This window comes from Nicotiana sylvestris, chromosome 3, assembly GCF_000393655.2.
Source record: "Nicotiana sylvestris chromosome 3, ASM39365v2, whole genome shotgun sequence".
Taxonomy (NCBI): domain Eukaryota; kingdom Viridiplantae; phylum Streptophyta; class Magnoliopsida; order Solanales; family Solanaceae; genus Nicotiana; species Nicotiana sylvestris.
In genome coordinates, this window is record NC_091059.1 from 147,947,079 (window position 1) to 147,958,891 (window position 11,813).

The 11,813-nt window shown below is 36.0% G+C and overlaps 1 protein-coding gene and 1 long non-coding RNA gene across 2 annotated transcripts; both read left to right on the forward strand.

The window, feature by feature from the left end:
* The first annotated feature begins 2,439 nt into the window (after positions 1–2,439).
* On the forward strand, positions 2,440–4,715 carry LOC104245349 (subtilisin-like protease SBT3). Its single transcript, XM_009800940.2, has one exon. The coding sequence runs from the start codon at positions 2,442–2,444 to the stop codon at positions 4,713–4,715; it is 2,274 nt and encodes a 757-aa protein (XP_009799242.1). The 5' UTR covers positions 2,440–2,441.
* Positions 4,716–7,350: 2,635 nt separating this feature from the next.
* LOC104245350 (uncharacterized) lies at positions 7,351–11,499 on the forward strand. The gene is made up of 2 exons (XR_011406210.1): positions 7,351–7,710; positions 11,208–11,499. It is a non-coding gene; the product is annotated as an uncharacterized lncRNA (long non-coding RNA).
* Positions 11,500–11,813: the final 314 nt, after the last annotated feature.

The window sequence follows — 11,813 nt, forward strand, 5'->3', positions numbered from 1 at the left end:
TATTGTGCTGGAGAAGCCTATCAGAGCTTCTCCGGTTCTTTCTTTTGTGCTTGTTGATGTGCATTTCTCAGTTCCTTTTATTATTTAAGCCCATTTCTCTTCTCCCTCATCTTACATTTTGTCAATGTTGTGCATGCTAATGTCACATTCATTTGAAATGTTTTTGAGTATTACCTCAGAATCTTCATTGACCTATTTTCTGTTATCGAAATCAGGAAAGATCTGTATTGATTTTCCCAGTGTTGTGTCAATATCCAATCGGCCTTTATATAATGTTCATAAGTGAATTTCATTCTTCTGCAGCTAAGGATCCTTCCATAATTTTGGGAAGTTACCATAGTCCAAATCCCTGACTTACTTTTCGTCACACCGATACTTAAAGTCTCAGGAAAGTATTTTACCCTGATCTCGCTTAGACAACAGGCCAACCATTTAGAATTCAAGGTAGTCAGTGGAAATTTACCAGCTATATCATGTCTCTTATCTGCCTGTAGGTATGTGGCATGGAAGCAAGATAGCTAAATCCTAATTTTTTACATCTATTGGAAGCAATAACTACTCTCTAGTTGCTGGAACTGAATTTAGTTACTTTGCCTACCGACAAATCTTGTCAAGCTATGATGTTTATCTTTCAGGATAATTCTCAGATCACATCCAGGGGATAAGTTATTCACTAGGGATAGTCAACTAATGTAGAAGGAATTTTAGAGAATCACCTTTACCATTCCCAAATCTGTTGTGAATTGGTATCAAATGTTTCAGCTAATTCTGTTTTTTCCTTCCCTTATTTCTTTTCTTCACCCCCTCCCCCAAACCCAGGGGTGCAAATTTGCTTGAATTAATTGGAAACCACATTCTGTTCTCTCTTTGCTTCCCTTGCATATGTACACCATTGTGGATTGAACCACGAAGTTTATTGTTTTTAAATTCTCATGACCAGATTGCGAGCAGTTGTCCATACTATGATTTGTAGTTCAGGATTCTTACTTTGGTTTTAACTATTTTTGTGGAGCTTTCACGTTTCTCTTTTTTCTTTTTATAAGTTATTGCTTGAAGCGTCTAAATTAAAAGATGATCTATTTTTCAGTTCCTTTTGACTCGATTCCTTATTTCTAATTTCTTTTCTCTATATATTGATAACCAACAAAAACCGGATTGAAATATAGAAAACCAAATTGAACCGAGCAAACATCTTTTTTGTTTATAAAACTCTTCCAAGAAATGACCTCGAACGTTAAAGATGGAAACAACTGGGTAATATTTCCATGAGCAGAAGTCACTCAATTCCTTTTCTTCATATAACAATGTTATAGTAACTAAGTAAGGTGTGAAAACTTATGAAGAGAATAAACGATATGTTCTTGGAAAAGATAGAGATATTAAACGATACTTTGTTTTTTCTGATTATTATCTGTTAACAAGATTGATTGAACCTTAAATGGTTCGTCCAAACATAGCTAATATATACTATACAATACGCAAAAGAATAAATTGAAGTATATATATAAAATCGTACTAATTTTGAATCCATTTATTTTAATCATGAATCCTCAGATTGTTGATTACCTAGTAGTATTGTTCTATTCAATCAAGAAATTTTCTCAATTTCCACGCTAGTAATGCCATTCCCTTTGTACTTTAGGGAGCAAAAATTGACAGTGAACTGAACTTCTATATAAAACCAGAAAAGAAGATAACTCGTGTTGGTTTCCTCTTCAAATTTCTTGTAATTATAAGATAACACTCATTTTAGCTTTTCCTTGTAATGAAGAGTGTGATAAGATTTGTCTAAGAGTAGCATTTTCTTTATCACCACATTCTGCTGCTGATATTGATGTTAATGATGCTCTAGATAACTGAAAAAATCTTTCTTAAATAACTAAAGTAGTTCAGTTAAGATATCATGGATAGTAATGTGAATTCAATACTACGATAAATGATAGACTGAAGTGACTCTTGACCTCACAATATAACCCTTTTCATGCACAAAATCCTTTTCCCTCAGAAATTCCTTATGAAACAGACAAGATTTGAGGCTTTTCTTGTTTTGTTTTGCTGCATTATGAGATCTCTTCACTCTAAACTCTTCTGAAATATCAAATAATCATGTTCTCGGAAAACTTTTGCAGGTAAGGAAGAGTAACAACAAAGAGCTAAATAAGGAAAAGATTAGTAAAAGTTAAAAGTTTGTTTTAAATTTCCAGAATTTGGCTTATCATTCTTCACAGCAGATACCTGTCGTAGGATTTTGATTAACCACTTATTTTGAGAGCTTCAGTTGTACCAGCTAAATTATTAGCTCAAGTCTGTGGATACTGAATGTATTGAAGTTGAGCATTATGACTGATGGTCTTGGCTTCTCATAACTCTCCCTCTATATAAGTAAACAAAATTTTGCTTACGAAATCATCTCCTCCTCCATCTATCTAATGCTAAAAAACATGGCTAATCCTATTGCCGCGTATCGTTGGTTCTTTCTCATCCTAATTCTTTTACTTCCATCAACAATGGCTGAGTCCGATAGTTATATAATCCATATGGACACATCAGCCATGCCAAAAGCTTTTTCTAGCCCTCATTCTTGGTACTTGGCTACTCTTGCTTCTGTATTAGACAGTTCAAGTGCTGGCAGCAAAAACACCCTCGCTTCCTCTAAACTAATCTATTCTTATAAGAATGCTATGCATGGTTTCAGTGCTAGTCTTTCTTCTTCCGAGTACAAAGCCATGAAGAATTCTCCAGGCTATGTTTCTTCGTCGGAGGACATGACAGTTAAACTTCACACGACCCACTCATCCCATTTCCTTGGCCTAAACTCAATGTCTGGTTCATGGCCAAAGTCAAATTATGGCAAATATGTTATCATTGGTGTAGTTGATACAGGGGTTTGGCCGGAGAGTAGAAGTTTTGATGATGATGGGATGACTCAAGTTCCATCAAGGTGGAAAGGAATATGTCAAACTGGCACTCAGTTTAATTCTTCATTGTGCAACAAGAAACTCATCGGAGCTCGTTACTTCAACAAAGGCCTACTTGCTAAAGTGAAGAATCTTACCATCACGAGAAATTCTGCCCGTGATACAGAGGGACATGGAACTCATACTTCCTCTACAGCTGCTGGAAGTCTTGTAAAGGGTGCGTCTTATTTTGGCTATGCCCCTGGTTTTGCTATAGGCGTCGCACCAATGGCTCATGTGGCTGTGTATAAGGCTCTCTGGGATGGAGCCGGTACTATTTCTGATATTCTTGCTGCATTGGATCAGGCAATTGCGGATGGTTGTGATGTCTTATCCTTGTCATTTGGTGCAGTTTCTCCATTTCCTCTATATATAGATCCTATCGCTATTGCTTCATTTTCTGCCATGGAGAAAGGCATATTTGTTTCCGTTTCAGCTGGAAACTCTGGGCCTTTCGATCAATCTTTGAGCAATGAGGCACCTTGGTTTCTCTCTGTTGCTGCTAGCACGGTTGACCGTGACGTTATCAGGATATTAACTCTTGGTAATGGAGTTTCAGTCACTGGTTTATCTCTCTACCCTGGGAATTCTACAAACGATATTTCTATTATTCTTGTCAAGAATTGCTTAGATGAGCAGGAATTGCAAAATGTTACAGACAAATTTGTGGTCTGCATTGACAAAAACTCATTGGTTGGGAAACAAGTTGAAAATGTGAGACATTCAAATGCTGCTGGTGCTATCTTCATAACAAATGACTTTGTCACTGACTTGGGCGAATACCTCAAAACAGAATTCCCATCTGTGTTTCTGAATTTCCAAGATGGTGATCAAGTTTTGAAATATGTTAACAACACTTCTTCACCAAAAGCAAAGATTGGACTTCAAGGGACACTAATTGGTGTCGGACGAGCACCAGCTGTCGCACATTTTAGTTCGAGGGGGCCATCAACGACCTGCCCGTTCATCCTCAAACCTGACCTGATGGCTCCTGGTCACTTAATACTAGCTTCATGGTCTCCACTATCATCTGTTAGTCTATATACTGAACTTCACAATATCTTTAACATCATATCTGGCACATCAATGTCATGTCCACACGCTGCCGGTGTAGCTGCACTTGTTAAAGGGGCCCACCCTGAATGGAGCCCAGCTGCCATTCGTTCGGCCATGATGACTACAGCAGATGTTCTAGACAATACACAAAACCCCATCCAAGACATCGGTCGTCCAGAGAATGCTGCTGCCACTCCTCTTGCTATGGGAGCTGGCCATATCAATCCTAACAAGGCAATAGATCCTGGACTCATCTATGATACGACACCACAAGATTACATTAATCTTCTTTGTGCTCTAAATCTCACATCCAAGCAGATAAAAACCATCACTAGGTCCTCTTATACTTGCCCCAACCCATCATTGGACCTAAACTATCCATCTTTCATTGCCTATTTCAATGTGAATAGCAGCGAGTTGGATCCTACAAGAATACAAGAATTCAAGAGGACAGTGACTAATGTCGGAGAACGTGTGTCAGAATATACAGCCGAGCTGACAGCAATGCCTGGACTTAAAGTTAGTATTGTTCCTGAAAAGTTGGTTTTCAAAGACAAGTATGAAAAGCAAAGCTACAAGCTGAGGATAGAATGTCCAAAACTAATGAATGATTTCTTGGTTCATGGTTCTTTAAGATGGATGGAAAAGGGAGGTAAATATGTGGTTAGAAGCCCAATTGTTGCCACAAATTCTAAAGTTTGATCCTTGTCAGGATAGCACTGATTACTGAATATTCCACTCAACATGTCTTTTGAGAACATGATGTGTAATACATACTTGTGTAGTTCTATGGTTCACAATATTATTGCCCTGTCAGTTCATAAAAGAATTTTCAGATTAATGGATTAGTAGTTTATCTATGACGATTACTTGAGTTTCTCGTTCAATCTAACTCGTCAAAACACGTACCAGTTGATATATCTTATGAATTTAGAGCATAGAATAAGATAGATTTTGTGATAGATGTGTTGAATGCAATAGAATATAGGCATGTCTTTTCGGTTTGTATCACCAGAAATATTACACCTCCCTGAAACTATTCCAATTGAAGGCGAAAATTACTGCCAATGTGTAACGAAATGCAATAAACTCGTTGCTTGAAAAGAAACTTGTTTGTTTTTTTTCTCTGGGTGCTTAAATTGAAGCTTTTCATAATTTTTGTCAATCCTTAAAATGGTCAGATATGATGGGATGCACCCTTGACTCTGTTATTCAGCTTTATAAACTCCCTGATATTTATTGGCAGTAGGAAAGTTGACAAGATAAAGGTCTGATATTCTGTTTCTATTTAATTTTTAACCTTGAAGAACTAAGGCTGCTCACTTTTTGTACATCAAAGTTGAATGAATGTCTTCTTCTTTACATTCTGTCTATACCTCATAGACAAAAATGCAGCATTTGAAATGGCAATATAGGAAGGGATCTCCACACCTGAAATGGGAAAGAATATATAAGCCTAATGTTCCTGAATAACTAGAAAAGAGCCTATATAAATAGAGGCCATCTGTTGTGCTGATTGAATCTTGAAATTAGAGCCGTCAATATGGGTCAGCCCAGTCCGTGATTTAGCAGGGTTGGGCTAGAATTTTTTGACCCATTTAAAAACGAGGCTTTTAAGCCTGGCCCAAGTAAGCCCGTGGCCCGTGGGGCTTGATTGGGGCTGGGCTGGGCCGGTGCGTCGGCCTAATAAAAATACGTATTTAAAATTTATAAAGTATAAAAAATATACGATATAAAAAATAACAAGAAGAGTATCCCAAGCTTAAAGTTTATTAAGCTCATCATATTAAAAGATCAAAGTCTTAAATCGTTAATTAATTTTAAAAATTTTGTTATTCTTAATATTTAACTAATTAATATTACATACGAATTGTAGATGTAGATGAAAGTGAAGATGTTAAGAGAATCTTCTCACAAGCGGATTCAAATGTGTTTGATGAAGATGGTGTGTTGGATATCCCATAAGCGTCATGGACGTTATCTTGAATAGTTTATTTTGAGTTTTGACTTTCAGTGAATGAAATATAATCTTGTCATTAATTTTTTAGTGTTTATTGTGATATATTAGAACCGTATAAAAAGTTATTTTAAAAATATTTATCTTTTCAAAATATTTATTAACTTTTATTGTGATATATTAGAACCAATAAGATTTTTTTAACTTTTAAATATTTATCTTTTTTAAATTTAGAACTTAAAGAAAAAATATAAAATCATATTTTAAAAAATGATGGACCGGCCCGTGAGGGCCCGTAGCCTACATAAGGTCGGGATGGGTTGACCATTATAAAACTCATTAAAATGGTGGACTAGCCCAGCCCGTCAATTGCTAAAGCCCACGTGGGCTGACCCGACCATATTAACAGCTGTACTTGAAATCTTTCTTGCTTTATGGGTTCCATTTAGGGATTAGATTCAACATCTTGTTTGGTTTCATCATGTGTGTCAACATTCAAATTATGGCAATCAGGTTTCATGTGCAAGGACAATGATGCTTTACTTTGCTTGCAACAATATCCATCTCTTTTATCAAGTTGTCCTTGCTTTAGAAAGATATCAAGATTCCTCATGGTTTTAGCAATTGTGGACGAACTATGATATCAAGCATAAGCACTAAGCAGTTCCCTAGTATTGATGCGTTAACTTCATGATATTTTTACACCAAACTGTACTAATTTGGAGCCCGTGTCACATAAGGAATTTTGACTTCAGGGACATTGGATTTTTTTCAACCTCCCCCAGTCTTGAGGTAATTTCTAATAAGTATCTCAACTCGTATGTCCTTTGTAATTAGTCATGAAAAGAGAAAAAGAAAGGAAAAAAAGGGCATATTGCAAAATTTGGGTAACAGTAACCTTCATAATACGAAAATTATTTTTAATTATTTAAAATTTAGATACATATTTTAAATTATAGAGAATATACTAGTTTTTAATATATATCAAAGTCGTCATCTAATAAAATACTATATTTTTATATTTACTCCCTCCCTTCACTTGTAGTTGTCTACTTTTAATTTTGCACTTACTTTAAGAAAAAATAAATAAAGTATATATTTTATTTTATCCATAATAATGATAAAATTTTAAAAAATTTTGAATAATGAATAATTAATGATAAAGGTAAAAATGATCTATCTTGATACGCTAAAATAGACAAATAAAAGTAAATTAGTATAGCACACAAATATAGTGAAGGCAGGGAGTAGGGAGTAACTGTGTATGAGTTGTTGCATAATCAGACCACCCTAAAACGCAGCAAGAGACGTGGGCCAAGAATAAACCAAGGATCGACATCTGGCAGTTAGGATAAAGACAAATTGTAATTCCTAGCTGATATTCAGAAGAAAGCCACCACCTCATTGACCATTTTCGCCTCGCCCAAATCCCTCTCTTCGCTGAATTAGGGTTTTCTGTTTGATCCATAAATTTTGCAGAATTCAATCAATCATGTCATACGAAAAGCTCGACGGTTTAGCTAGGTGGTTCGGTACGAGCGTTGCGTCGGCATTTTTCGCATCTTTAGAACGATGCTCGTGTGTGAATCTCAACACCTCCGAATCCGACGACGAGGATGAGGAAGAAGCTAAAGATCGCCCTCTCATGGTCTCCACACTACCTTCTCACCTCGATTCTTTACCCCCTGCAACCAATCCTACCTCCGTTGATAAACTCCCCGTTTAATTCTACATTACTCGGTAAAATTTCTTTTTCTTGTTTTCCCCCCAATTTACCTGTTTCAATTGTGCATTTCGAGTGTTTGTTTGCTAGTGTTATAACATCTATTGAGTATGACAAGGAAGCAACTATGAGAATCAAAGTTGTTATGTAGTAATTGCTTTGTGTAATTGTGTCGGTTGCTTTGACAATGTAATAAAGTATTGTATTTGAATTATCTTGAACTACAAAAGAAGAAAGTATGCTGTAATTCTATAAGCATTGTGGTATTTTGGTATTAACCTTTCATATCTGTGTATGTGTGTTAATATATGAATAAACATGCAATGTTATCAAATTGCATTTATGTCTATTGAATACAGTATCTGTGTGTTTTGTTTGTGTGATATCTGTTATTTTTTTGTTTATTTTAATTTAGGTAAGTGCCATTCTGGAAACAGCCTCTCTACCTGTCAGGGTAGAGGTAAGGTCTGGGTACATACTACCCTCCCCAAACCCCACTAGTGGGATTATACTGGGTCGTTGTTGTTGTAAGTGTAATTCTGCTATATTGGTTGTCTATTGCATGTTTTTTTAAAGTACCGAAAGATTTGTTGATGAAATTTTGAGCTAACAACAATATCTAAAAGTTCCCCATGCAAGTTTTAACCTTGGAATCATCGATGATAAATAAGATATTGGCAATTGAAAATACCAATAGCAGCTTTTTGATGGATAAGGATGGGGTGGTCTATTGGAAAACATTCACTTGACAATTGTTCCTCGCAAAAGGAATATAAGTTATAACCTTGATTGAGTTCGGGAATAAGGATTGTTCTTTTCCTCAATGGATGAATGACCTTTTGGTTTTATACAGTAACTAATAATACTACGAAACTAGAAAATAAACAAGTAAAGAAAACGAACAAGCAAACTTAGGTTGTAAAATTCAATAAGACAAAGTATTCTAGAGATTATGGGTCATTTAACAATCCGGTTGAGTCACTCACATAAATTGACTAATTAATTTTTTTGGTTTATTGGTTGACAAAGTTAGTATTGCTCATAAGAATTTATTGAATCATTACTCGCCAATTCAAGTTAAAATAATGCCTATATTCTTATAGAATTAGAATTAACAAGAACGCTTTAGTAATTCCTGGCTAATAACCAAGCAAGACGATTAGGTATATTCATACGCTAACTATGAATCCATTCCCCGAGGTCTAGGTGCAAGAATTTGCTTTATTCAATCCTATTGCAATCTAGAATTTCCATTTCCGAGTTCAATTCAGCATTCATAGTTAGTTGGCCAAACAATCAAATAATTAAGCTAACCAATATGATAAGTCAATTCAAGCGTCAAACATCAACAATCATGTAGCACCGTCACCCTAAAACTAAGGAACTTTAATATTAAAGAAAAGAAAAAGAGAAGAAAAGCTTAGGATTGAATTTGTTCCCTAGTTGCTTTAGCCATCCTCTCTTCCTCCAAAAGTCGAATCTCCCCTCAAACTAGGTTAGAGTCCTTTTACAAGCAGTTGGGGAAAATCTAAGACAAACCCCTTCCTATTCACATAGGGATTACGCTTGATTGCCCTAGGGGGCGCGACGCACCACTAAGCGTGGTGGAAAATTTGCACATTTTGTTTTGGGTGCTACAGGCACCATGGGCGGTGGTCATGGGCGCTGAAATTGCTCTCTGGAAATTCCTAAGTGTTGCGTGCTACTGGCACCGTGGTGGAGCAGTGGCCTAGGCATTGAATTCTTCCTTGCCATATTTCTTCGTTTCTTGCTCCAAATTCCATCTCCCATGTACCCCTATCATCCATTAACATCCAAATTAGTGTAAGACTCGATATTCAAGCTTTCCCCACTTGTGGGACTATAATGGCGTTGTTGTTGTTGTAGTACTCGATATTCAAGCTAAGTTAGGCATGTTCAACATCAAATACAACTAAAAAGTGGTAAGAATGTGAATAATGTAATATCTAAACATACATAAATATGCCCAACATCATTAGAGGGCAGGTAACAGAAGAAGATTCTTTAAGATTAGGGCAATAGTTTACTTCCGGATTTTTCTTTAAGAGCTACGCTATTAACATTGTCAAACAAGTTTTGACATTGTAGATTATGCAGTTTGCCGAGTTATAAAGGCGGTGACTACACATGGAGTTATTAGTTTAGATATGACATGATCTGGAAATCTGTTTTAGATGAAGTACATCTTTGTTACTTCGCTCACCAGAAACATTGCGCACTTTATTAGTGAGATTTTAGTTGCCTTTGTGTTTTTATTTAGAGAAACTAAGGTTGACTAGAATTGTGTTTTTTTACTCTGAGAAGAAGACTGTTATTGGTTCTGCCTGTGGATTTAGAAATCTATTTTAGATGTAGTACATCTTTGTTACTTCGTTCATCAGAAACATTGCGCCACCTTATTAGTGAGATTTAAGTTGCCTTTGTGTGTTGATTTAGAGAAACTAAGGTTGACTAGAATTGTTTTTTACTCCGACAAGAAGACTGTTAATGGTTCTGCCTGTGGATTTGAAGTCTCAATTTGTACTATAGGCTATAATTGGTTACGTTATGCCTGTCTTTGAGAGGATTTGGTCAATTATAAAGTACTGCAATGTCTAGAACGCTTCTGGGTAGAATATCTAAAGACCGAACTGAATGAGGAGTATGTGTAATGCTGCTTAGATAGAAGACTTTGGCGATGTCTATATATCTCAAACCAATGTCATCTTGGCCAAATCATAATTCTGTTGATTAACTGCTTTCTGGCGGTTTGCTTTGACTACTGGCAGAAGAGTTTAATGCTTTATAGCCTGTTTGGCCAAGCTTCTTTTTGGCCAAAAATGCTTTTTTTTTTGGGGGGCCAAAAGCACTTTTGGCTAAAAATTGAGGTGTTTGGCCAAGCTTTTGGAATTGAAAAATGTGCTTTTGAGGAGAAGCAGATGCAGAAGCAGTTTTGGAGAAGCAGAAAAAAAGTAGTTTCTATCCAAAAACACTTTTTTAAGTACTTTTGAGAAAAATACACTTAGAAGCATTTTTTTAAAGCTTGGTCAAACACTAATTGCTGCTCAGGATTGCTGCTCAGGGGTGCTTTTCAAACTAATTAGCCAAACATAAACTGCTTTTCACCAAAAGTACCTTTGAGAAAAACACTTTAAAAAAAAAAAGCACTTCTCAAAATAAGTTTTTGCAGTTTGGGCGGGCTATTAGTTCTAGAAAGAGCTTGTCTGAATAAAAGGCTTGGTTATTACGAGTCTTTGGGAACATTCTTGATGCTAAATTTTGGCGTTGTTTCAGACTAACATCATTGGTGCTGAAAATTACATGAATATTGACACTCTCTTTAGATAACGAACTTAAGGGATAACACAACCCCCCACACACACCCACTCCCGGGGGAGTAGGTGGTGTTGCAACTTGAAAAAGTTTGATTGCAATCCATATTTTTTGCTCATGTTCACGGTGCTTTTGCAACTTTATTTCACCAGCTTATCTTTTCCATTTTCTTTTTTCTCAGAATTGGGATCATGCAGCAGCTTTGTCATAGCAGTCATTTGATTCCAACAGAGTGGATTTACTCTGGTATAAGCTGTAACATTGTTAGTAGACATTCATTTTTCTTTGATAGGGTTGTATAAAATGTGTTGTCTGTTGACAGTCTTGTTACAAGATCAAACATTAGAAGCACTTGTTGTATGCATTTTGCTTTGCCTTCACCTCGGCTTATTGAAAACTATGGTGACAGAGAATGGCATGCATAGCACTGGGCTACTTGAATTTCAAATATCCACAGATTGTTTTTACCGATAGTGACTTCTGTGTTTGTGCACCTTTTATACATGACCACCGCACCTTCTTGGTGCCAGATTAATAAAGCATTTGCTTATATTGAAAGAAAAAGGATTTTTTGTGGTCGTGACTTCAACGTTTATTTGATTAAGCAACCATGTTTACTAATTAGATAAAAGTAACAAAATTTTCTCAAAAAAATTGAAGTAACAGAATATGCTATGAAATGCTTTTCTGGTTGGCCTGGGGACAAAGAATATGGTTTTTATTGTTTAGCTTGGCAATTCTTCCATTTTTTACCAGTTTCAAACCAAGGAATGGGAGAGTGAAAGCA